This window comes from Diplotaxodon limnothrissa, linkage group LG23 (genome assembly GCF_057381915.1).
Source record: "Diplotaxodon limnothrissa isolate DT_005_m linkage group LG23, D_limnothrissa_male_GT1.1, whole genome shotgun sequence".
NCBI lineage: Eukaryota > Metazoa > Chordata > Actinopteri > Cichliformes > Cichlidae > Diplotaxodon > Diplotaxodon limnothrissa.
Window position 1 is genome coordinate 48919907 of NC_140617.1, and position 27853 is coordinate 48947759.

The 27853-nt window shown below is 42.5% G+C and overlaps 1 protein-coding gene across 1 annotated transcript in view; it reads left to right on the top strand.

Annotated features, from left to right (window-relative positions):
* Positions 1 to 9914: 9914 nt before the first annotated feature.
* The window catches only part of pudp (pseudouridine 5'-phosphatase), a 30500-nt gene continuing 12561 nt past the window's right edge, over positions 9915 to 27853 (top strand). The window contains exons 1-3 of the mRNA XM_085348263.1: positions 9915 to 9978; positions 10451 to 10669; positions 14405 to 14634. Of these exons, the coding sequence (XP_085204389.1) occupies positions 9915 to 9978; positions 10451 to 10669; positions 14405 to 14634 (513 nt within the window). The remainder of the gene's footprint in view (positions 9979 to 10450; positions 10670 to 14404; positions 14635 to 27853) is intronic.

Genomic DNA, 27853 nt, shown 5'->3' on the forward strand with positions numbered 1-27853 from the left:
AGGGCCGCATTTCGAGCAGCCTTCGAATTGGGACAGCCTTCGTCGCTTCGCTGTGATGTAATCGGCCTTAAAATGCGGCCTTTAAGGCTGCAGAGCCTGAACAAGAGCAGGTGAGACACCCTGACAGGGACTAGAAAGAGAGAGCAGATTTCTCCTGTTTTGGCTTCCTGTTAAATCCAGAATTCAAAATCCTGCTCCTCACATACAAGGTCTTAAATAATCAGGCCCCATCTTATCTTAATGACCTTGTAGTACCATATCACCCTATTAGAGCACTTCGCTCTCGCTCTGCAGGCCTACTTGTTGTTCCTAGAGTATTTAAAAGTAGAATGGGAGGCAGAGCCTTCAGTTTTCAGGCCCCTCTTCTGTGGAACCAGCTTCCAGTTTGGATTCAGGAGACAGACACCATCTCTACTTTCAAGATTAGGCTTCAAACTTTCCTTTTTGCTAAAGCATATAGTTAGGGCTGGACCAGGTGACCCTGAATCCTCCCTTAGTTATGCTGCAATAGACGTAGGCTGCTGGTGATTCCCATGATGCACTGAGTTTTTCCTTTCCAGTCACCTTTCTCACTCACTATGTATTAACAGACCTCTCTGCATTGAATCATATCTGTTATTAACCTCTGTCTCTCTTCCACAGCATGTCTTTATCCTGTCTTCCTTCTCTCACCCCAACCAATCACAGCAGATGGCCCCGCCCCTCCCTGAGCCTGGTTCTGCCGGAGGTTTCTTCCTGTTAAAAGGGAGTTTTTCCTTCCCACTGTTGCCAAAGTGCTGCTCATAGGGGGTCATATGATTGTTGGGTTTTTCTCTGTATCTATGAAGCGCCTTGAGGCGACTTATGTTGTGATTTGGCGCTATATAAATAAAATTGAATTGAATTGAATTGAAATGGGATACAGCCAATGTCAAACCTCTGATCCAGAAGGAGCCTCCAACACAGGCAGTAATAAAATCTTATTATTTCTGTTGTTTTCTTAGTCATAGTTGTTATTTTTTATACATTACACAAAAAAAACTGAGCATGAGCCTCACAATCAGTGGGGAAATCTGTTGCATTCAGTCAGATCAGTGAGGAAAGCGTTCCAGATTAAGCTGAAAGTCGGCATTTTAAACGGGATTGTCTGATTTCCAACTCGGAAAATTGGGGCAGCCTCAAAAACTCCAAGTTAGCAATCCAAGAAGGCAGGAAGTAAACAGTAACTGTACAACGTTTAATCTGTTGTGCCTCTGTGGTGTCTTCCTGACACACTAAATAAACTATGCATGGATCAGGCTCTTTCTATGATTGGTCTGCAGCCGAGGTTTTAAGCACAAAAAACAAGTACTGTGCTGAATTGCTCGGTATTGCTAGTGATGCATGAATGACTCTACCTCGCAAGGAAGCAAAATAAATCCCGTTTTCCTTTCAGTCCTTATGATTGGAGCACGCTTCACTCAGAAGTGATGTCAGTTCTGAGTTCAGACACGTGACTTCTGAGGGAACAGGAACACAGTGAAGTCAAACTCTTTTTACCTGGTGGACCACACATCAACCCAGTATCACAGCAAAATGTGACACCGGTCCACCGTGAAGTGTGAAATGGACAGGCGTGCAGAAGTTGCGCTACCAGCAGGAGGAAATAATATATTTAAAGCCACGAAGTCGGTATTGAGCAAAAACATATTAGTACACTCCAGGGTCAGATTACTGCAACAAACTGCAACTTCTACATTTCATGTTTTCAAGAGGCAAAGCGTGAACGGACACTGTGGACAAGCGTGTCTATTACACACTGTGTCAGGATATCGGGTTGAGCACGTACTTTCATTCACTGCGGTAAAGTGAGCCGGCATTTGTGAGCCGCGGTCAAGCCAGCCGCCTCCTATCCGCCGCATAAATTTCCTTGCGCTTTTACACCAGTCTTTACGGTAGCGCCTTTTCGCTTTACATCCTGATTGAAAGCCTAGACTCGCGCACACACGCACGCGCGTGAACAGTCACACGCACGCGCGCACACAAATTACAATGGAACAGCTCAATACAGCCATCGTGACAGTCTGGTTGCATATTCAAAAATTCATTAAAAATCATTCTTAAAAGTTGATGCCAAGCTTTCAACACAATCCTCTTCTCGGACACCTACTTTACCTCTGGGCCAGATTTACTGTAATATTACTCAGAAATCACAGTAAACTCATATTCAGTGCAATACAGTCAATGCACTACAATTATGTTTATTTCAAAAATTCATTAAAAGTCATCCTGAATAGTTGATGTCCAACTTTCAACACACCCCCCCTCTGGGACACCTACTGTACCTCTGTGCCAAGTTTCATCCAGATTTACTGTAGAATTCCTCAGAAATTAATGGAAACATTTATTCAATCTAATACAGCCAATGCACTACAATTGTGTCAATTTTCAAAAATTCATTAAAAATCATCCTGAGTAGTTGATGTCCAACTTTCAACACATCCCTCCTCTAGGACACCTACTGTACCTGTGTGCCAAGTTTCAGACAGATTCACTGTAAAATTCCTCAGAAATTAAAGGACATTTATATGCAATTCAATACAGCCAATACACTACAATTATGGAAATTTCAAAAATTCATTAAAAATCATCCATAATAGTTGAGATCCAACTTTCAACACTTTCTTACTCTGGGCGTCCTACTGTACCTCTGGGCCAAGTTACATCTCAATTCACTGTAATCTTTATCAAAAATTGAAAGAACAATTATATGTCAATGCTGGATGTGTGTCCTTTCTAAGTGACACTAAATAACAGAACTCAGGCACATCAGGGAATAATCCAAATGGCGTATTTATTAAACAAAAACAACATACAAAATATCTCTAACCCATACTACATAACCTAAAAAGAAACAAAGGGACACTTAGAAGCACAAGGAAACAATACTGAAAGGGCAAGAGACACAGTCCAAACATAATCCACAACTAAAATGCCAAAAGAACAAGTCATCCCACATAGCAGACGGGTCTTGCCTGGATCTGGTGTCAAGCCGGCACTGCTGGCTGACTTCTGGCATGGTAAGATGGCACTGTTTATGTGATGGCATGCCACATTTGGCCTGATTGGGTGAATGTGACATGTTGTATAGAGCACTTTGAGTAATATGGGTGAGTAAAAAAGTGCTGTATAAGAATCAGTCCATTCACTGTCTGAACAGAGTTTCGTCATGTTACTTTTGCACTATTATGTTCCAGCACATGTTGTTATTACATGGCTTACATGGCTAAGGTACACATTAGGCTGACATCTGGGGCCAGAGCTGAAACTGTTCTGGGCCAGCACAGGGCCAGCAGTGTGTCTGCAACTGGCCTTGTGCTGGCTCATGTGTGGGCCACCTCTGGTAAACCAGATCTGGGCCACCATAGGGCCGTCATTCTTTGCGGTACGCAGGCCATGTGTAAGCACATTGTGTGGGACAGATCCAGGCCATACCAATTTTGCTATGTGGGAGGAATTATGTAAAAATAGAAACATCATAAAAATGAAAATGAACATAAAGTAAAATGTACTGAAAAGAACATCAGTATGGCCATCATTATTTGCTTGGAAAGTCTAAAGTTCCATGGCTTTGAACAGCCAGAGAACGCAATGCCCAGCTTAGAGCGACTAAAAGTAACTTCTTTTAACATTCTGTCATTCTGCTTCTATATCAAACATCCACTAAAAATAGTCATTTGAAAAAAAATATTCGCCACTTTTCATCAGTTTGGGTTCCTCTGTTTATAGCAATTTTTAGAAAAGAACCCAATACCTTTGTCACTATACAGTTGTACAGTGAGATACAGAGCATCTCCTACTCATTGCAAACATGCTGGGAGGGTGGCTCTATCCGCCTTAGTGCAGCTGCTGTACCATACTGTGATGCAGTAAGTTAGTAGGCTCTCAATGGGCGAGTGGTGGAAGGGTGAGCTGTAGTCCACAAAGAGCATTCTGGCGTAGCTCTGCCGCTGTTCTAGGTGACTCAGCACCGAGTGGAGGGTGATGGCATCTTCTGTGAATCTGTTTGCACGGTATGCAAACTGGTGGGTGTCGAATTCTGGGGGGAGGTAATCCTTGGTGTGCTGAAGGACTAGTCTCTCAAAGCATTTCATGATTACCGGTGTGAGGGCCACAGGGCAATAATAGTTCAGGCTGGTGATGGGAGACTTCTTTGGTACTGGGATGATTGTGGCTGATTTTAGACAGGATGGGATGGCTGCTTCATCCAGTGAGAGGTTGAAGATTCTGGTGGAGATGAGGGTGAGCTGGTGGGCACATGGTCTTAGCACTTTACCACTTATTCCGTCTGGACGCCTTCCTGGGGTTCACTGCTAGGAACACTCATCTGACATCGTGCTCCGTTACAGTGAATGGAGCGGTGCAGGAACCAGGTGAGGATGAGGATGGGAGCAGGGCTGAGGCAGATGAATGCTGCTGTTGTGGTGTTTCAAAGCGGGCAAAGAAGCTGTTTATGTCCTCTGCTAGCTGCCCACTCAGGTTTTCTGTTTTCACAGTTCTGCCTCTGTGGTTTATGATGTCTATTATTCCATGCCATGTGTTGTTGCTGGACAGGTGGGACCCCTTTTCAGGTCAGCTCGAGCAGACCTGTACAGAGCTCTGTCAACAGACCTACAGGGAGTGCAGAATTATTAGGCAAGTTGTATTTTTGAGGAATAATTTTATTATTGAACAACAACCATGTTCTCAATGAACCCAAAAAACTCATTAATATCAAAGCTGAATGTTTTTGGAAGTAGTTTTTAGTTTGTTTTTAGTTTTAGTTATTTTAGGGGGATATCTGTGTGTGCAGGTGACTATTACTGTGCATAATTATTAGGCAACTTAACAAAAAACAAATATATACCCATTTCAATTATTTATTTTTACCAGTGAAACCAATATAACATCTCCACATTCACAAATATACATCTCAGAATCAGAATCAGAATCAGAATCGTGTTTATTGGCCAAGTATATGTGCAGACACATACAGGGAATTTGGTTCTGGTAGATGGTGGCTCTCAAGCACAGCAATGTAAATCTCACACACACACACACACACACACACACACACACACACACACACACACACACACACACACACACACACACACACACACAAGTGTCTATATATACACATTACACATACATACACAAAGCTATGTAAACCAACTATAAATAACGAATCTAAACTTATATACATAAAATACAGAAATGAATGAGGTGGAGTGAATACTACAAAATGTACATAAGGTGCAGTTGCAGTCTGGCAGTGGGAGCAGTGTGACAGGTCAACTGTTAAGAAGGGAGATGGCGAGGGGAAAGAAACTGTTCCTGTGTCGGGTGGTCCTGGTCTGCAGGCTTCTGTACCGTCTGCCAGAGGGCAGCAGATCAAAAAGTCTGTGTGCAGGGTGTGAGGGGTCTGCGATGATTTTCCCTGCCCGTTTCCTGGTTCTTGAGAGGTACAGATCCTGGATGGAGGGCAGGGGGGCGCTGATGATCCTTTCTGCTGCCCGTACAGTCTGCTGCAGTCTGCTCCTGTCCTGTTTAGTGGCTGCTCCATACCAGACTGTGATGGAGGAGCACAGGACAGACTCAATGACCAGTGTAGAACTGGATCAGCAGCTCCTGTGGAAGACTGTACTTCCCCAGTTGTCTCAGGAAGTACATCCTCTGCTGGGTCTTTTTGAGGATGGAGTTGATGTTGGTCTCCCACTTCAGGTCCTGGGAGATGGTTGTACCCAGGAACTTGAAGATCTTCACAGTCGACACAGGGCTGTCTGATATGGTGAGGGGGAGCAGAGTTGAGGGATGTCTCCTGAAGTCCACCGTCATCTCTACAGTCTTAAGAGTGTTCAGCTCCAGATTGTGCTGACTGCACCAGAGTACCAGCCGCTCAACTTCCTGCCGGTATGCAGACTCATCACCATCTTGAATGAGGCCAATGACAGTGGTGTCATCTGCAAACTTTAGGAGTTTGACAGCAGAGTTATTGGAGGTGCAGTCGTTAGTGTAGAGGGAGAACAGTAGTGGTGAGAGGACACATCCTTGAGGGGCACCAATACTGAGGGACCGGGTTTCAGAGGTGATCTCCCCCAGCCTCACTTGTTGCTTTCTGTCTGTCAGGAAGCTGGTGATCCACTGACAGGTAGCTGGTGACACGCTGAGCTGGGAGAGTTTGGAGGAAAGAAGTTCAGGCACAATGGTGTTAAAAGCCGAACTAAAGTCCACAAACAGGACCCTGGCATAAGTTCCCGGGCGGTCAAGGTGTTGCAGGATGTAATGCAGCCCCATGTTCACTGCATCATCCACCGACCTGTTTGCCCGGTAGGCAAACTGCAGAGGGTCCAGCTGGTGGCCTGTAATGTCTTTCAGATGGGCTAACACCAGTCGTTCGAAGGATTTCATGACCACAGACGTCAAGGCGACAGGTCTGTAGTCATTCAGTCCTGTGATGGTGGGTTTCTTGGGAACAGGGATGATGGTGGAGCGTTTGAAGCAGGAGGGAACTTCACACAGCTCCAGGGATCTGTTGAAGATGCGAGTAAAGATGGGAGCCAGCTGTTCAGCACAGGTTTTGAGGCAGGAGGGTGAGACGCCATCTGGTCCGGGGGCTTTCCTGGGCTTCTGTTTCTGGAATAGTCGGCTCACATCCTGAGTGTGTATTCTTAGTTTCAGGGAGGAGGAAAGGGGGGTGAGAGGTGTGGTGGAGGTCGTTGAGTCTGGGATGGAGAGGGTGGTGGTGGTCGTTGAGTCTGGATTGGGGAGGGTGGGGGTGGTCGTTGAGTCTTGATTGGGGAGGGGCAGGGTGAAGGGGGGAGAGGTGGAAGGTGTGTTGGGGGTCAATGTCTGAAGCAATGTCCCTGGGGAGGGGAGGGTGGGGCGTGGGAGTCTGTCCGTCTCAAACCTGCAATAGAAAGTGTTTAACTCGTTGGCCAGGTCTTTGTTTGCTTCAATAGTGGGTGGGGGGCGTCTGTAGCTGGTGATTTCCTGCAGGCCCCTCCACACTGATGCAGGGTCGTTGGCTGAGAGCCGTTCTTCCAGCTTCTGGGAGTAGATCCTTTTAGCTGCTTTGATCTCCTTGGTCAGTGTGTTCCTGGCTTGCTTGTACAGGGCCCTGTCACCACTTCTGTAGGCGTCCTCCTTGGCCTTGCGAAGATGTTGGAGTTTAGGAGTGAACCATGGTTTATTGTTGTTGTATGTGCAAAAGGTCTTTGTTGGCACACACATGTCTTCACAGAAACTGATGTATGATGTCACAGTGTCCGTGAGCTCATCTAGGTTCTCAGATGCAGCTTCAAAAACAGTCCAATCAGTGGAGTCAAAACAGTCCTGCAGTTCCTGCTTTGCTGTGTTAGTCCACTTCTTCACAGTTTTGACTACAGGCTTGGCACGTTTGAGTTTTTGCCTATAAACTGGAATAAGATGGACCATGCAGTGATCAGAATGTCACAAAGCTGCCCGGGGCACAGAGCGATAGGCATCTTTTAGAGTGGTGTAGCAGTGATCCAGTATGATGTTGTCCCTGGTGGGGCAGTCTATATGCTGTCTGTATTTAGGGAGTTCGTGGTTTAGGTTTGCTCTGTTAAAATCCCCAAGAATAATTGTAAAGGAATCCGGGAATTTCCTCTCCAGGGTAGTAATCTGGTCAGCCAGCTCGCACAGTGCGTTGTTCGCGTTGGCCTGTGGAGGGATGTAAACTCCGACCAGCATGAAGGAAGAAAACTCCCGCGGTGAATAAAAAGGTTTACAGTTGATGAGAAAACTTTCCAAGTGTGGGCTGCAGTGTTTCTGTAACACTGTGACATCAGTACACCAACCTTCATTAATGTAGAAGCAGACTCCACCACCCTTTGTTTTCCCTGAGAGCTCTGTTTCGCGGTCCGCCCGGTGAAGTTGGAAGCCCGGCAGATTTAAGACAGCGTCTGGGACTCGCTCACTGAGCCAGGTTTCAGTGAAGCAGAGGGCAGCAGAGCGTGCAAAGTCCTTGTTAGTCCGGTTTAAGAGCAGTAATTCGTCGACTTTGTTTGGAAGAGAGCGGAGATTCGCGAGGTGAATGGAGGGGAGTGCCGTGCGGAATCCTCGCCGACATTCAAAAACAAAACAACAACAAATCAGTGACCAATATAGCCACCTTTCTTTGCAAGGACACTCAAAAGCCTGCCATCCATGGATTCTGTCAGTGTTTTGATCTGTTCACCATCAACGTTGCGTGCAGCAGCAACCACAGCCTCCCAGACACTGTTCAGAGAGGTGTACTGTTTTCCCTCCTTGTAAATCTCACATTTGATGATGGACCACAGGTTCTCAATGGGGTTCAGATCAGGTGAACAAGGAGGCCATGTCATTAGTTTTTCTTCTTTTATACCCTTTCTTGCCAGCCACGCTGTGGAGTACTTGGACGCGTGTGATGGAGCATTGTCCTGCATGGAAATCATGTTTTTCTTGAAGGATGCAGACTTCTTCCTGTACCACTGCTTGAAGAAGGTGTCTTCCAGAAACTGGCAGTAGGACTGGGAGTTGAGCTTGACTCCATCCTCAACCCGAAAAGGCCCCACAAGCTCATCTTTAATGATACCAGCCCAAACCAGTACTCCACCTCCACCTTGCTGGCGTCTGAGTCAGACTGGAGCTCTCTGCCCTTTACCAATCCAGCCACGGGCCCATCCATCTGGCCCATCAAGACTCACTCTCATTTCATCAGTCCATAAAACCTTAGAAAAACCAGTCTTGAGATATTTCTTGGCCCAGTCTTGACGTTTCAGCTTGTGTGTCTTGTTCAGTGGTGGTCGTCTTTCAGCCTTTCTTGCACTGAACATAAGTTCCCTGCAATTTCTGAAGAATATTACAGTAAATCTGGCTGAAACTTGGCCCAGACGTACAGCAGGTTTCCCGGAGGAGGGATGTGTTGAAAGTTGGACATCAACTACTCAGGATGATTTTTAATGAATTTTTGAAAAATGACATAATTCTATTGTACTGACTGTATTAGATTGAATAAATGTTTCCATTAATTTCTGAGGAATTCTACAGTAAATCTGGATGAAACCTGGCACACAGGTACAGTAGGTGTCCCAGAGGGGGGATGTGTTGAAAGTTGGACCTCAACTACTCAGGATGATTTTTAATGAATTTCTGACATTTCCATAATTGTATTGACTGTATCGGGCTGCTACATTGTAATTTGTGCGCGCGCGGGTATAGTCTTTCAATCGGCACATAAAGCGAAAAGGCGCTACCGTAAAGACTGGTGTAAAAGCGCAAGGAAATTTATGCGGCGGATAGGAGGCGGCTGGCTTGACCGCGGCTCACAAATGACGGCTCACTTTACCGCGGTTTTTCATTCTAAGCGGGCTGGATGAGTGAAACTCGCCTTTCAGTCTGGGAGAAGAATAAAAGGAAGTGCAATCCCAACAGGAGTCTGTTACCATGCTGTTTGAGCTCAAACTGAAAATAACAAACTGATGAAAAGTGAAAAACAGAAAGATTTCTGTCTGTTATCTATTACTTTTGAATGAGTCGTGGCAGGTTTATATCAGTGGGAAAAGCTGTAAATCTCATATATAGTCAATATTAGTTAAAAGTCCCTCACTTTTAACATAGTGTCCCAATTTTAGCATCAATTTTACATCCCTGCTGTAAAAGGTTCGTGTGGACTTCATTTCCCACAATCCATTGCTCTGGGTCATCGAAAAAGTATTCATGAGAAGACCGAATATTTTATTTAGAGAGCAATGCAGAAAGGCTTGTTATTTATAACCAGATGTTTACAATAAGGAACCGTGTGGCAGCTGTCTGTGAGGGGACGTTGGTGGAAACGCGCGTTTGGCCGCTATTTGTTTCGTGACGCGAACATCTGGCTGAGTTTTGGTTGTCCTGCTCCGGCCACGCGGAACTACAGTCACAAGTGAAACATGTCCCACGGCAGCTACAAACCTGTGGACCGTGTCATTTTTGACATGGCTGGATTGTTATTAGGTCCTGAAACGCATTTTTATCTTCTTCTGGTGATGTTGTGTTTTAAGTGCTGAAATCCATTCATTCACTCGAGTCGTGTTCGAGTCTGGTGAAGACCCGGTCCACCGCAGCCCGTGGAAAAACATTACTGATGTGTCGTGTAAAGTTTTTATATATGTGATGTTGAATTCGGCACAAATCTAAACCACCAGTCTGTGCTATCAACTTGTTTACCATAAAACAAACCAGTCTTTACACGAGTGTAAGTAAACTTGTGTTACCACTAAACGCAGACTCTGTAACTAAGTTACTTATACCTGGCAAATGATTCTGCCTAAGATGATACCGGCGTTTGGCCTGTTTTAAATGGGTTTTAATGAATGTTAAACACTGATAATGTCATCAGGTCAGATGTGCTCGTTTGTTTGTAGGTTTGTGGTGAACACAATGTTCAGTGACATTTAAGTAAAAGCTGTTTATTTCCTCATTGTAGACACCGAGCGACTTTACACCGTGTCCTTCCAGGAAATATGTGACCGGTTTGGAAAGCAGTACACATGGGACGTGAAGACGTCAGTGATGGGGAAGAAGGCTCTGGATGCTGCCCAGATGATCCGTGATAGGCTGCAGCTCCCCATGACAGCTGAGGAGCTGCTTGCTGAAAGCAGACAAATACAAGAAAAGATCTTTCCCTCTGCTAAACTCATGCCAGGTAAATCTGACTTACCCTGACATTTGACATCAGTTACTGTGTTTTCCAGCTTTCTCTGAGCAGACAAACAGCAGTAAGATGCAGCTGTTTGTGCTAAGCTAAGGCTACTTTATTGTCTCCTGTAGGAGGAAACTGAGCGTCCAAACGGGACAATAGCAAACAGTAAAAACACACGTAATTTAAACTGCCTTTCATTGGGTATTGTGTAGGCTGTGGATCTTCACGTAGGAGTGCTGCTCGTTCTGTGTGTGAATCATACCAGTGTGTGGAAGTGTTGTGACCGAAGGCTCCTCTCATCCAGTGTGATAGCTGCTGGACACCTGTAAACACCTGCATGAACATTAGAAGTCAGACACAGACGCGCATCCATCACGTGTCCATTTGTGTTACATTACACTGGCAGTTCATAATCACATACACCAACAACTCCCTGGATTTCATCCAGAAAGCCGTGTCATAATTAAATTATTGCAGACAGGATTTCATTTGTGCTGCTAATGCTACTAAACACAGGCTTAGTGAAACCTTTCACAGACGCTCCTTGTCTGCTCTTACAGGCTGGTGCTGCTGACGGTCATTGTTAAACAGGGAAACATCGCTTTAGTGGGCAGAGCTTAGTCCAGCTGCAGGTCAACACATGACAGATGTTCATGAGTGGATGAACAGCAGGGACTCTGCTAATCTTGGAGCTTTTTATACATGTCAGTAAGTAGTTTAGTTTGAGTGGACTCCAGTTTAGGTCTAGAGGTTTGATCTTCTGCCAACTGTATATGTGACCCCACAGTGACACAAGAAGAACTTTGATCACATGTTTTCTGCTTTGTGTGGATTAAACATGATATCCATTACTGGGCACGAGAGGCTTGAATCACAGCCAAACAGACTCTGACCAGTGGATGACTTCTCCCGTGTGTTCTTAGACCGGAGCCTATCACACTGCCCATGTTACACAAGAGCTTTAATGCATTTTTGTTTCAGTGTTGAATTAACTCTCACAGAGTTGGTTTCAACACTTTTTCAGGGTTTATAGAGCCAGATGTAAACGGACATGTTCAGAATAGTTAAATATTTAACACAATGCCAGTTTGTTATTTAACTCACAAAAATGTGTTAAAATAACACTAAAAGAAGACAAATAACTGCGCTCAGAGCTACTTTCTTGCTAGTTTCACTCCCCCAAGTGTCAACACTGAAAACTGTTAAAATTAATAAGAATTCCAATAAACAAATAAATTTCCAAATAAAAGTGTATTTTTGCCTGCAGTCATTAATACAGCTGAATGAAAACACCGTAAACGAAGGTATAAAATACAAAGTTTCACCTGAACACTGTTTGAATATCAAATGGTTTGTGAAATTTAAACTCAAATATTTTGAATCATACGACTTTCCTCACTTTGTACTGAGTGCATGACCATGGTCATCAACCTTTTCTCTGAGCAGTTTGTCACAAGAAAAAAGATTTTTTCCCAAAAGTATTTGGCAGAAAAGAGTCAAGACTGCAGCGAGGCAGCGTTATAATCAAAACTATCAACTTTAACTCGACTAGCTGAGAACAGCTCGTTTGATCTGGCATTCATTTCGTTTGATGGTGAAGGTTTCCCAGTGATAAGCTTTGGCCGTCTGATGCTTTTCAGCACGTGATCTGTTTCTGTTTTTAAAAGACTTCAGACCTCACACAGTCCACATGTGCCAGGTCTCTCTTGAAAATAAGGACTAATGTGGAATCAGGGCCAACAGCACACGGGTAATGGATCATTCAAGGATGCTTAGGTATCAAGTTTCTATGTGGTTACAAGTGTTTCAATAGTTTTGGTGCTCAGCAATCAAATGCTATAAATCTACTGACATACCTGCAGTCGGAGACGGGGAGAAAACGACGTTCATTATTTGAAGTAACAACACCAACAAATTCCAGTTTTCGTCTGCTGCAGGAATAATGTCACCAGACACAGTGGGATGTTCCCCACATGACACAAACCATTACCAGCTCTCTCCAAACTAAGTCCTGTTCTGTGTTGTGTGAGATATTCAAAAAGCAGTTTGATCATGCATTATATCAGATCAGTCGTTATTACAAACACGGACATACTTTTAATATTTCTTTTTAAACAATATAAAGACTTGAATTGTTTCTTGGAGAAATGCATGATCCTCTTAGGCTCATCCTACTGTTTGAGAATCACTGCTCTCAATCAAACGACAGAAATGATGTTTACTGCACGACTCATTAAAACCAGGAATTAGGTCCATTCCTAGATGATCTCCAGTGAGCTGTGAGAGTGTGCCATATACCTTAGCCCTCGGCTCTGTGCAGATCTCGCGTGTGGAAAAGTGATACCAGATGAATGTTATTCAAAACCAAATGAAATTTTGGGGCAAGTTTCGTACAATAAAATAAAGACGTCTGGAGCCAAGGGGATTGTTTCTCAGTCATCATAGTGTAGCTGAATTTGTAATGTGTGTGTTTTGACTGAAAACTAAAGCGGAGTTTTAAAATAACGTGCATCAGAAAAGTCAGGCTCTGATCTACACGCCTTTAAGAGCACACAGATGTCTGGATTTCTGCACATGAACCTCAGTCTTTCTGAAATACATATATACATATATATGTATTTTATACATATATAAAATACATATATAAAAGTCTGTATAAAAGTATCCCTTACAGGTACTTGATCATAAGTACTGGATTTCTGCTTTCACCTGTTGTCATTCTCACTCCCAGTGTTGTTTCAGCTGGGTCTGAGATGTAGGCAAATGTAGGCAAAGGCTGTGCAGCGGCACAAATATGAAAACAAAACCCTGAAACATACACACACGATTATCAACCAGGTGAGCCACCAGGATGGTAACCATTTGTCTTCTTGTGCCATGTGTTGTTTGGTACTCCTGTAGTACTCCAGTTGTACTCCTGTAGTACTCCTGTAGTACTCCAGTTGTACTCCTGTAGTACTCCTTCACCGCCACCTCCTAGCACAGATTCAACTAGCAACAAAAACATGGTGTTAAAAGCTTTTCTGAGTGAAATGTTGGGAACTTCATGAAAAACCATCTTTCTTACAAGCTGTTTAGCTGATGTTGCGTCACGTGCACCCTCAGTTCGTTGTGTCTTGTTAGGAACCTCGTCTATGATTATAGTTGATGCACTTGAGCTGAAGCTCGAGTGCGACATCCCAGAGCATGAGACGAGGAGCAATCGGAAAATTCTGAAGGAATAGAAAAACAATCAGAATAACTGTTAATGTTGGGATGCAGAGGGCCTGGTTACACCTGCCTTTGAAGCTCACTGTGACAGTCAGCACCACACTGCTTCGTCCAACAAGGTCTCTGAATATTTCCACATCAGCGTCTGTCCCTGTTGCATCCCTGTATATGACATCAGGGGGCAGGAAACATCTCTCAGTAACTGGAAAACAGTATAAATAAATTCATGTGCTCTTGAAGGCAGCACTTTTTATAGGTCACAGGTAAAAATTATCCATGTGAAACGCATTAAATCACCACTCAGTAACCATCAAACAGACACATTTCTTCCCCTGCACAACCTGAAGTCCAAATTTCAAACTTAAAAAGAAAAAATGACTGTTATGCTCTGCAGGGGAATACATGTTGGGAATATTTCTTAATTAACAAAACACTTTGTTAATTAATGTTTTAATGTTATCCTGTAAATTGGTGAACCAGTATATTATTCCTACATTAAGACTAATTCTGCAACGCATGTACCACCAGGTGTGGAGAAACTTGTGCGTCATCTGCAGAAGCACAAAATCCCCACTGCAGTGACAACCAGCTCAGCCGGCGTGACGTTCAAATTGAAGACGAGTCAACACAAAGAGTTCTTCGCTGTCTTTGATCACATTGTCCTGGGTGACGATCCAGATGTGAAGAATGGCAAACCTCAGCCGGACTCCTTCCTGGTGTGTGCCGGCCGGTTCAATCCCCCAGCTCCTCCGGAGAAGGTGAGGAGTGCACCGTCTGTTCGTCATTCGCAGCATTCGAGATCAAAGTAACAAAAATCTATTTTGTAACATTTGTTTTTGTTTTTTCACAAAACTCTTCAAAAATAGGAACCAAAAGTTCTTTACGTTTATAATTAGATAGTGAAATATTATTTAAAATAATTAATATTAAAACAATGTTTCAAAAAATAGTTTTTTTGTCCTCTTATTATAATTTTTAGTTGTCTTAGATTTTCATGTAATAGATAATAGCAACATGATTTTCTATTAATGAGATGATTTTTGTGTGCAGGTGAACGATATTTATTATCAGCAGGTGGAACAAAATCTTTACAGTTAGAAAAACATTCTTGTCTGCTTTGCCTCGAAATGTTTGATCCAGTGCGTTTATATAGTGTGTGTGTGTGTGTGTGTGTGTGTGTGTGTGTGTGTGTGTGTGTGTCCGCAGTGCTGCTAATACACTGAAAACACACAGACAGGCACTGATACTCACTAACTCGCTATTCTTCTCTTTAATGATCTTTAAAGATGTTTCTGGCACAAATATCTTTGTGTCTCATAAAGAGTTATTTCAGGATGTAGAACACGGTAACGAGCGAGAACAATCCACTGAAACGTCGTCACATCAGAGGATTTCCTGTACTGCAAGTTCTCAAATTCAAACTGAGAGACAAACTAAATAAATAAATGAATAAACAGTGGTTATCAACAGAAACCACTGTTGGGCTGCTTTGCAAAAAGCATTTACAAAGGATCACATCAAATGCTGAAACAGGGAGAACTGATATTTTCAAGCCTCCTTCCTGCAACACCTTTGTGTGAGGACACTGCTGTTGTGATTCGGTGCCGTGTAAATACAGTTAAATTCAATTGAGTTGAAAAATGCTAAAAATGAATGGTGCTACTGAGGAGACGTTGGCACAGGACGTGTGTGCTCAGCACAGTCCACTAACGCTGAGCTGATTCCACACACTGGATGAAAGTCATATGTAGAAAATATGATCCCAGAGATGAAAGATGCATCTTCAGTACTGCAGTAGAACTGCAGTCAACAGTAAGTCACACAATGTGAGTCTTTTATCTAGTTGTATTTCACTGCCAGTGTGTCAGCCAGGAGCTTTTTATTTGCAGCTAATGTGTTCCATTTGCAGTAATGCAGACAGGACCTAATGTCAGCCGCTCTCTGCACTGACAGGCACACACATCTTCTGCAGCACTTTGATCAAAAGTGGGAAGCTTTCAGGGTTCATGGGCTGTTTAAGATATATTTTCAGGCACTCTGGAAGCCATTTGCAGCGTTGAGTCAGTCAAAAATAGCTGCCAAATATCTCCCTAAAAGAACCAAATAACAGTGAGAGCTGACCTACTTTATGATAACACTCTCACTCTAGACCACACGTTAAATCTGCTGCTGATTATTACACCGATTCAATATGTGTTCAGGGATGTTCATTGTAGCTATGAACCCTTCATTTCATGTAGGTACAATATTACGTACATATTCATAAAAATTTATCTTGGAGAGTAAACCTAAGCAGCATTTTTAATCCTTCTCAGAAAGGCGCATGATAATGATCACAGAATATGTGCTCAGCTGAAGCGTGCATTGACTTACAGACACTGCTGGAGTAGCAGATAACCTCGAGGTTACATGAAGGCTTTTGCTGTTTGTATTAGCTAACTCGACCAATCAGATGGTTCTGTGTCTCCTCTCTGATTAGCACTGGTTTTGGACAAATAGACAGAGACTGTTCCTACTGCTTTGACTGGTCCCAGAGACACAGTCACCTCTGTAAAATAGAAGAGGTGTTGGAGTACCAGGAGCCACCAGAGGTGGAACCTTGATCAGAGAGGTGACCACAGCCAAAACAATCACTCCAACACTTTCAGAGATGCAGGAACATGCCAGGCCTTTACACACGGAGTCCATATGGAACAAAAACCCTATTACAAAGACTTACCCAGAATACTGGACTCTGTAACTGCTGACTGGAGGGAACACTGGTGGAAGTAATGCGAGCTGAATGTCACCTTTGAACCCTGGAGCTTTCAGCACTGAGGAAATGCTCTTCCAACTTTTAGTTTACTTCAGTTTTTCCCTGTGGAAACAGGAGTCTTGTCTTTTTTGCTGGGTTGAATTTCCTGGTTGGGGAGGCTGTGTAATAGCATCTAGATTTCTGTCACAAGTTTTCATTTATCATGTTGAAATTACTACCCTTTGTCAGCATCTGCACGATGCTGTTCTTCACTTGTTTCTTCTAAAATCGCTCCCATGCTGTACGCGAGGATACTCAGTGGTAATTCTGCTGCTACACTTTAAAGCTGAGTCTAAACGGAGTTGTCCTTTGCTTGTGAATGGATTTTATTCAGATTTTTGCTTTGACTGTCGTGAATCAGACCAAGGATGTTGCCCTTTTCTAAGCCCTGCCTTCAACTAGCACATTTACTGTCTTCACTTTTGTTCAGGACAGCCAGGAACAAACGTTGAACTGGCAACATATCCTTGGAACATAAAGCCTGAAGAGGTTACTGCATTTTAATGTGGAAAGAATCTTTTATGTGAAATATTTCTTATTAACAGATGCCCACACGCATTACTCATCACATTCAACACTAATGCAAATAATTCTCCATTTGAATGATTTTCCTGGCTTTATAGAAATGACCAATAAATGACACCGTTGGCTTGGAAACATGAAAAGTGAAAATGAAACGAAAGCAACAACAAAACAAACATTTTCATTCTATGAAGTGAAATGTGGGTGCACTTTATGCATTTGTTGGTTGGCTACTGTAACCTGTAGCCACTTGTAACCACTCACTTCCGCTACATATTCTACTATGAAAACCTGAACTGTGTGCATACATGTCCTGTAGTTTATATATATGAAGATTTTACAACTGTGGTGTGCAATCAGCTTGTGATGTTGTTGCTCCCTGCTTTGAAGAATGAACCAGGTCTGCAACTGTTTGCAGTCAGTTGCAATAAGCCAGCAATGAGTGTCAGTCTGTGTCAGTTTGAGAGTAAATGGGGTCAAAATTACATGCAGTGTTTTTATCATGTTCGCGTTGTTGATTTGTGTAGAAGAGATGAATAGTGTATTGATAATGAACGTCAACAAGAGCTTTGCTGTGAGCATTTAGTTTGTGTTACGTTTGCAGCAACGTTGGCAGCAGGTAGGAGGAAAGTGGAGAGTAAATAACAAACTTCTAGCAGTGAGTCAGTGACATTGTTATTCAACCAGTTCTAAAAATAGCTGATGGGGATGGAATAGGCAATATGTAAAATGAGCGTGCCACGCTCCTTTGAGTGATTGTACCAGAGCACTATGGTCACCGTGTAGACGCCTCCAGGATGGAGGGCATTAAAGCCCCGAATCATCTCAAAGGCACACGACTCTCATTCGGACACATGTAGCCGATTACATGTGCGATCCAGACGTGGCTGCACATTGGCTGCTGTTGCCTGATTTGGTTTTGAAATGTATTTTGATGCAATCACTTTTGTGTTACAGTTTATTACTTGACGTCACCGTTTCTGACATGATTTATATTAAAAATAAAACAGAATTACTTTGGATTAATGTGGCAGCTTTATTGCCTTCATCAAAAGTTTTTATCTTATGTTGTCAGACAGAATTTCAAACCCGCAGCTGTGCCCGGCATAAGTGTTAACAGTGTTTGTGTTGTTTCACTCTGCAAATCATATCGTTTCCTGCTTTTATTTAATCAGCATTTCTCCTCATGACCCAGTTTTCACTGAACAGTGATATCTAGTTGCATTGCTTTTGTCTTTGGTTTATTCCAATAGGAGCCTCACACATTCCCACTGCAAGGAGTAAACAGTTTCCAGAAGTTGCTGCAGAAGAAGAAATGATGCAGTAAATTAATGAAATGTGCTTATTCCATAAATTATACAATATTTATTTAGGAAATGTGTAGTTTGCCAGTCTAATTGGCTATTCACGTGCTGAAGTAAGACACTTATTTATTAGCACTTGTGTGTAAACGGAGGTTGTAAACTAGTTTTCCACGTCACACATCAGATGTTCACGTTCTGCAGGTGCATCATCCATGAAGGTATAACTCTTAGCTTTAATAAAACGTCGCAGCCATTTTAACAACACACCCTACATTTATAATTAGGTTGTGGATAATATGAAAACTACAGTGTAGACAAAACAGAAACCTTTCAGAAAGGTAGCAATAATGGGATTTACGGTCTAATTTTAAAGGGAAATTTGTGGCTTCCAATAGATGCATCGCTAACTCTTCTCCCTTTAAAGCATTTTGCTGCAAATAGGCCTGCCTGTGGCATGGTGCACCTGATTTTTTTAATCTGGAGCCAGCCACTGTTAGAGCTGGCATTTTTCTTGATGAGATATGAAACTGCGGCTCAGAGGGGAATCGACAGAGTGTTCAGTGGAATAACGAATGATGATGCGTCACTCCCTGGCTCCCACTCCGTGACAGAGGAGAGGAGGAGGGGTTAGCGGCAGAGACATGAGACAGAGGGAGAGAGTAGGAGGTAAACACAAGAAGCAGCGGTATGGTAATAGCACACATCCAATTATCAGCTCTTTCTGCCCTCCTCTCAGCTCTGATGGAAAAAGCACGTTCCTTTTAGGGCGCTGTAAAATGGGAAAATCGGACAAAAAGCAAGATCTCTATCAAACACGTGGACAGATACGGACTTGGTAATATAGACATTTGGTTTATCAGCTGTTGTATGTGTTTCCAATCCTCTGAGACACATGCTAGATAAAGGACAACGGTGTAGTTCCTCATATAGAGTTATAGGCATATAATGTTTAGTCAGTAACGTGGTGGGTAACTGTTCTCACTGTTTCAATATGGGAGTAAAAAAGCTGTAGTCCTGTTCAGAATGATTTTTAAAACATGTCCTACAGTGGAGTTTATGGGATATTCCCAACACCGGAGGCAGAGAAAGCCTCACGCCCCCTCACGGTGAACACTGTAGCTCACAGCTGAGTAATGTGGTGTCGTGTCTGAGGTCACCAAAGTAAAAGAAAAAGCTGCGCTCTGTTTTCGATGGAAACAGAAACATTTTTCACAGCTGTGAAGTAACACGGCTGATGAAACAGGAGATGTTACCAAAGGTGTGCTCGGCAGCCGCAAGCTGATGAAACGTGAACGTGAGCTAGTTTAGCTCACACAGATAGAAAATTATTAATCGTTCAGGGGAGGCTTTGTCATCCAGATAATCAGACCGGGTTCAGTTAAGACATAAACTTTTTTATCTGGACAGTTGGTTCATTACTACTTTGGCAAAGCTTAGCGTTCACCCGTTATACCAGCACATCGTTCTCTGTAGAAGGGTGGCATGAAAATGTGCTTCAGTAGCAAGGTCATTTTTAAATTGCTAAGTGCTCATTGTTTCTGCAGTCAGAGCGTGCAGTCCCAAAGCATTGTAGATTTTACTGTTGATTCAACAGTGTGCGTGTCATCCAGCCTCCTGTTTTTGGGGTTGTAGATTCTGGTTGCGCTGGTCAGGTGGATTTTTGTATCGGTGAGATTGAAGCGAAACGCCATCAGGGTGAAGAGAACAACAACTGATCTGCACTGTCTCACAAGGATAAAGAAGGTCTTTGTTACCCTGTAGTTGAACACTTTTCCTGGAGAAATGCTCCGATCGTGTTTTCATCCTGCTGTAGAGCAATAGTGAAGCCTGAACACAGCTCCAAGAAAACCTGTTAAAAGAATAAATAAGGGCTGTCTTCTCTGCACATGCCTTGAAGCGAAAGATTTGGTGGTCTATAAAAGAATGTAATTACATTGAACTGAAGTGTCATGGACTTGGACCCACTACTTATCCAAGCTTGATTATGATGCTTTTCTTCACCCTTCAGTTAAACTGAAGATGGACAGATTTCCCTGAGGTAACATTAGATCTTTGGATCAGTGTTCAGGTTCCCAGGTAGAAATGTTTATTTACAGGTTATCGCTCAGAAATAAAACTTCTGTTGATTTGACGATATCCTTTCTTTAAGGAGACAGGTTGCTGCAAACTACACCAGCGAAAAGAACCACGCAGCGTAACAGAGCCATCACTGTAGGGCTCCAACATGTTGGTCGTTCCTTTGTCAGCCATCTGTACATCATACATGCATGTTTTGTCTTTTAGTGTCAGTCCTTAGCAGTATTGTCTCATCCCTGGTGTAAAAATCTTTAAAAGAACAATCAGTGACGAATAAGCGACTAAATAAACTACTGACTTTCTGACATTCTGAGGCCACTTTATCAGCTTTTGTGTTCACTTTTCATTTTTACTACAAAGATTATTTCTGAAAACATAGAAAAGCAAAAACCGTGTACAGTGTAGATGCATCCTTGTTCCGACACACCTGAATCTAATGAATGGTTTGTTATCAGGCCAAACGTGATGGCTGCTGAGGAGGGAATCCAACCATCGGATTCAGCTGTGTTGGAGTAGGGATGCGTCTAAAAACTGCAGGACTGGAGCTGCACACCCCTGATTTAAAATATTAGGCAGACAGGATGAAGTGTGATTGCAGAGGAATGAAGGCAGCACATACTATATTAGCCAAATGGCACATTCTTGCTCAGTACGACATCCCATGTGTTCCACAGTTGTGTTACCTGTCAGTGGGTGACAGGTAACACAACTGATGCTCCGAGAACTCACTTGTAATTCAGTCTGTGTGTTTCTCACTGCAGCCGTCTTTCATCCTTTACTTTAATTCATCTCCCAGTGTGAAATATGACATGTAAAAACAATATTCTGATTTATTTATTCATGATATGATCAACAGAGTGTGAGTATATGTAAGAATGTTAGATAAAAGCACTGTATGAATGTGTGATTGGGTGAATGAACGTGGGTAGAGTTCTTAGATTGAGTAGAATGCTGCTTATATGAGTTCCTGTCTGTTTAGCAACAGGTAAACATCACAGAACGTTAAAAATAAATAAATAAAATAAACAGGGAGAATGCTTTTGCACATTGCACTACGCAGGTTAGATTTTCCTCTTGATCAATTAAACAGCATTTTGTATTTACTCAGATTGTCTTTAAAATTCAAAACAAAACAGAATATTACAATTTTGATTGATACGCTTGGAAAATGTGCTGAAAGCAAAAACAAAATCAGTCAGATGCTTTTTCCCAGCACGGTTTTTCCCTGGTTGGTCAAGCTGATGGAGTACTGTGGTGACAACGTTGGGCTAACGGGCGGGTGGCGTGGACACCTAAGTTTGTGAATGTGGTAACTGAAGAACGAGGTGACATAGGAAGCTCAAATTGATACCCTGGGTGTATCTACTAAAAAGCTTGGATGGGTTCGCCCTTGAGGTTCTTGAAGTCAGGCTGACGCGAGCTTTCGTGTTGTGCTGAGACAGGCTATTGGCTGCTAGTTGGATGGGATTGCTTCATTTAGCCATTCTGGGCTAAATGAAGACTACACTCGGCGACACACCCGCCGGGGGTCAAACTCTGGTAATTGGTGATTCTGTTCTCAGACATGTGAAGCTAGAGACACCGGCAACCATAGTCAGTTGTCTTCCAGGGGCCAGAGCAGGCGACATTGAAGGAAATTTAAAACTGCTGGCTAAGGGTAAACATAAATTCAGTAAGATCATAATTCACGTCGGCAGTAATGACACCCGGTTACGCCAATCGGAGGTCACTAAAATCAATATTGAATCGGTGTGCAACTTTGCTAAAACAATGTGGGACTCTGTAGTTTTCCCTGGTCCCCTCCCCAATCAGACCAGGAGTGACATGTTTAGCCGCATGTTCTCCTTAAATTGCTGGCTGTATGAGTGGTGTCCCAGAAACGATGTGGGCTTCATAGATAATTGGCAAACCTTCTGGAGGAAACCTGGTCTTGTTAGGAGAGACGGCATCCATCCCACTTTGGATGGAGCAGCTCTCATTTCTAGAAATATGGACAAATTTATTAAACCCCCCAAAATATGACTATCCAGAGTTGGGACCAGGAAGCAGAGCTGCAGTCTTACACGCCTCTCTGCAGCTTCTCTCCTCCTGCTACCCCCCAAAAACCCATCTCCATAGAGACTGTGTCAGCTCCCAAACAGACAAAAACAAACTAAAAACCAGAAACAAACAACTTAAACATAAACAATTACAAAGAAAGAACAATACAGTATCCACATCTGAACCAAAGAGTAAAACAGTGAAATGTGGATTATTAAATATTAGGTCTCTCTCCTCCAAGTCTCTGTTAGTACATGACTTAATAATTGATCAACAGATTGATTTGCTCTGCCTTACAGAAACCTGGTTGCAGCAGGATGATTATGTTAGTTGACATTTGTGATATTATAACCCAGCTGTTTCTTTCTTTTACCACTCCCTTTTACAACATTTCCTTCCCCCCTCAAAGTTTTTGAGACATATTGTTGCCATCAAATTCAAAATGAGCTAATATTTATCATAAAACATTAAAATGTCTAAATATTAAATACTCGTTTTTTTTCTATTGCAAAAGAAATATGGGACTATGAGATTTGTAAATCATTTCATTATGGTTTCATTTACATTTCCCATTGGAGACCAGATTGTTTGGAACTGGGGTGAATTGTTACTTCTAACCAACGCTGATCTGGACGGGCCATTGAATAGAGGCTTTTCCTTTTCATCAACGTCGTGTGTTGTGTTCGAATCCCTTTATAAATCCCAAACTGAAAATAAAAAGTAATAAAACATAACAAGTACAATTGCATTAAAGTACATTGTAATAATTTCCAAACAACATACATTTTCCTGGCTATTGTGATACCACTGTGATACCAAACAGTGCAGTGTGATTTTAGGAAGGCTTGGTCTGAGAAAAGAGAGTCAGGTACGGTTCTTTGGTGAATTCCCTTTTGGCCAGAGGAGCTTTGGATGTGTAGATAATGATGCTGCAACAACACAGCAACTATGATTGGAGTCTCACCTCCATACTTTTATTGGCTTTCACTCCTCAGAAACCATCAGGGCTTTGCATGGATTCACATAAAGGATCAGCGCTGTGATCCACAGTGAGGAGCGAAAGATGTGGATTTCCAGCTGTTCATTCATCACGTAATTTATTTGTCTCTTGTTTGAATTTGACTTGGCCCCATGATCAGGTTCACTTATAAAACAGATGAGTGTGTTTTGATAGAGAAGGTGTGATGTTATAGTGATGCCTTCACTGTCCATAGTAAACTTCAGTGCTCATGCTTAGATGGTTTTTTTCTACTTGCTATAATCAAATTGTAAGTTTTTGGAATAAAATACAAATATTATGTCAGTTCATGGCGTAAAGTGCTGTGACGGCCGAGCCCACGCCGCAGCCCTTTGCATTTCTCTTATCTATTATAATACATGATTTGCTTAACTACACCTGGATACACCAGCCTGCCCTGGAAGGGTGGCTTTGACATTTTCAGGCACCCATGTTTGCTTAGTGATGGTTTCTTGATTTAATCTGTGGACTGTCCAAAGACGTTTCTTTCCCATTTGCAATCTCTTTAAATTCAGCACAGTAGTAAGTCCTCTGCTTTCAAAATTGTCTTAATTAATGTGTCTTTTTTTGCACACCAGTTTCACAGAGAACCTGTTAAACTGGTACTTTAATGCCCAGTCATGCCCATAATCCTACTCTTTCAGAAGGATTGCAATAAAACTGTAGTACTGCTTCTACACATCCATACTTTTCTGTTAAGTCAAAAAGGCCATGACATCTTCTCTCTCTACAATAAAGTATAAACTAGCAGCCTACAAAAACAAAAAAGGTTCAAATGCTTTAAAACAGGCATCTGTTCAGAAAACATCAGCAGTTCATTTAACGAGTTTAACGAAATGGTTTCTCTAAAACATTGATTTTGAATATAAAACTCAACCTATGAAAGTTTGACAGCTGAGACATCCTTAGCTTATGAAGCCAGCGTCTGTAGTCACTGAGCTCCCTGCAGTTACAGTGGTCAGGGAAAGGCATTAACCGCTGACACGTGCAGGAACGCACACTTGGATTCAAAGGTTTTCATACCACTTGTTAGTGAAGAGCATTCAGACACACAGCTGCAAACTGTTACAGCACAAATATATGATGACTACTGCGTGAAACATCAAAAGAAATAGTTTTGAATGGCAAACAGAAAAACAGTGAAATAATAATTTCATATTTTTATTTGAAATATTGTCTGACCTTGTTTTTAAGTTGTATTTTACCTTGTCAGCCATGATCTCTTCACACAGGAATGCAAATCCATGATCGTAACGATCTGCATTTTAATAGAAATTCTTCCTAGTTTTTGTTCTCCCCTTGTTGCCATGGGTCAAGTGGATTTTTTCTCTGATGCTTTATCTTCTTAATTTACAGTTTAAATTGATTTGTAACATCTGGCCTCGTAGATAAATGAAGCTACATAGCAATGAAATTTGTTTTCTAATCATATTGCCTAAAGCAAGCACGAGTACTGCTCGTAACACAGAACCCAGTGCAACTCCATAACTAACTTTTGCGTGAGAGGCATTCCCATTTAGATATACAAACAGGAGTCTATTAAACATATACACTTCAAAGCACTGCAGCACGATTCCTGTTATTCCCATGGCATGTTTGAATCTCTGTAGTAAAATATTGTGGCCAACAGTATTGACTGCTGTTGCACTGAGGGCAAGCATAGGGATGACTTCACTGTTAAAGGCCATGAGAACGTCATGGGTGACCTTCACTAATGCTGTTTCTGGGCTATAAAGAGAGGAGAGCAATTAAAACTGCTGTTCTTAATCATATTCCAATTGGAAAGCTGTCAATATGTTTTTTCAAATTGGTAACATTTTATTTGTGAAGAAATTCATAAAGTAATTACTAGTTAAAGTTAATAGAACACATGGCTCAACAGTTTAGGTAGCTGGTTTACGTCGCTGCATGCATTACCTTAGTTGAAAAATGCAAAATGTAAATGAAGTATGAAGTATGAACATTAGGGCTGGGCCATATCAATACAGTAATGCCGGTATAATGTTGGGCAACGTTATGGGTAAAATAGAATATGGGTAAAACGCGCGTGCGCAGTGCCTTTGTTTTCATACGCACATGGCAGAAAAAGCATGGCGGCGACGCAGAATGAGAAGGATGAAAGCGGATCGTTGAATGAAACGATGAACCTGAACTGGTTCGTAAAAATGCTGCAACCTCAGTGGTGTGGAACTGGTTTAGCTTTCGTCCGTCAGATACACAACAACATTTTTGGCAGCGCATGCTAGCGGGCCGTCGTTATTACCGTGTTGTTTGGAAAATACGGCACACTTAAAATCATCCTTTGATTTTTCTGAAAGTCGACAGAGCCCCTTATAATCCCGTGTGCCTTATGTATGAACTCTGGTTGTGTCAAATGTTTCAGTACGACTTTGCTAAACTACGAAGCCGCACCGCTTGATGGATTGTCGGAGCATTACGGCTGTCGTAGGCGGAGCCTCTCGGAGTGATACGTACTGTGCTTCAACATAATGTTACCGTATTGTGTGTGTATAACCTCATGTTATACATGTCAGGTTAAGAGGAGTTTTTCCATCATGAGGTATGGATATTCCTGTTGTTTGGAAGTGATCTATGAATGAACCCTTAGGTTTTGTTTGTGAGGGGAAAACATTCTGCTATTTCAAGTTGTTTAATTTATTTGTACAGCATCAACAACAGTCGCCTCAAGCCGCTTTGTTTACTTGTGATCTCTTGCTGTGTGTCTTTTGGGTTATGTCCATACCCACTGCACTGTATTAGGATTATCAAGCAGCTTCCTGTATTTTAATAATGTGGTCAGACTGCATAAATGTACATTATGGTTATTTTCCTTGGAGGCTGTTTCTGCCATCGACGTTGTTTTTTACCCAAACAATCATTCAAACTTGGCCTCAGGGAGGCAGGATCCTCGGATCGACCTTTGGACCAATCAGTGTGACATTTGAGACACAATGCTAAAACATGCATTTGCACTTGGTCTTGTGTGCCATTGTGCGTATCTGTCCATCATCAGCACTGGCTTTATTTCTGCTCTCCTTAACAGAAATGATGAAATGGTAAACATCCTTGGCTCATATTGCTCTAGGCTTCATCATCATTTGAAAGATTCAATGGGCAATCTATCACTGTCACTTATTCACTCGCCACTGCAGGCAGCATACAAACACACACACTCGTATAGGTCCTGTATGTTGCTGGAACGCGTTCATATATCTATTTGTAATCTATATGTAAGTGTGTCACCTTGTTTCACGTGTTTTTAACACCACTGTCATGTTGTATATGTCTTACTATCACACGCCTCTTGAGAAAAACACAACACCTCTCATCATCCTTATAAACAGGGACAATTACAACAGAATTAGATTAGGGTTAAAAAAGTCTTTCCATGAGGCCTGTTGTATTCCTCATTATGTTTCTGAAAATGTATAACAGTAACATGAAAAGGATAGCACATACGTCATTACACTGGTAATACTGAGTGTCTAGATGCCAGAAGCTTTGAAAACTAGAAGGTAATCCTAACATTTTATCTTTACAGTATGTTGTTTAAAAGTGAATTACCTGAAAATACTAACGTAGCATGTTATCATGGAGATACATCACATATGCTTAATATAATAACTATAATAAACATAATAGATTGATTTCCAGCTGGTTGGCTGCAAGCTACAGCTGGAAGACAGGCGACTCATTGGGGACTGCTGACCGTCTCTGGTCGTGTCAGACTCGTGTCTTCACCCAGCGATGCCCGTTCGCCTGTTAGCTCGAGAGTTAGCCAGAACTTCTGTCTCAGGAAAACCAGGACCATCACAGGTGGCCTGATAACGACTGTGTTGAGTCTGTTCCTTCCCGTTCCATGCAAGGCCACCTGGGTTGGCTGGCAGACTGTTTACTTAGCCTGGCAGGGCGAAGGACACTGTCTCAGCTGAACTCTGGACACGCACACACACATACATATACTGATATGCACACACTCATCCCCCTCCCTTTCAAAACGCCTTCGATGCTTGTTCCCTCCTGGGAACACGGCGGGTCAGAGCCCGCGCTGGAATGGTAGCGCTGGGCAGGATGGCTGCTGTGTTTGCTTCGGATTACTCCTCACCCCCCACCCGACCCTGTGGCTGGTCACGTGCTCTATAATGTTGTGCTGTGGACATTTATCTGCTTTTTTGTGCAGAGGAGTTTTTTTGTTTCCTGTTCTCATGCTGTCCTCCCAGGAG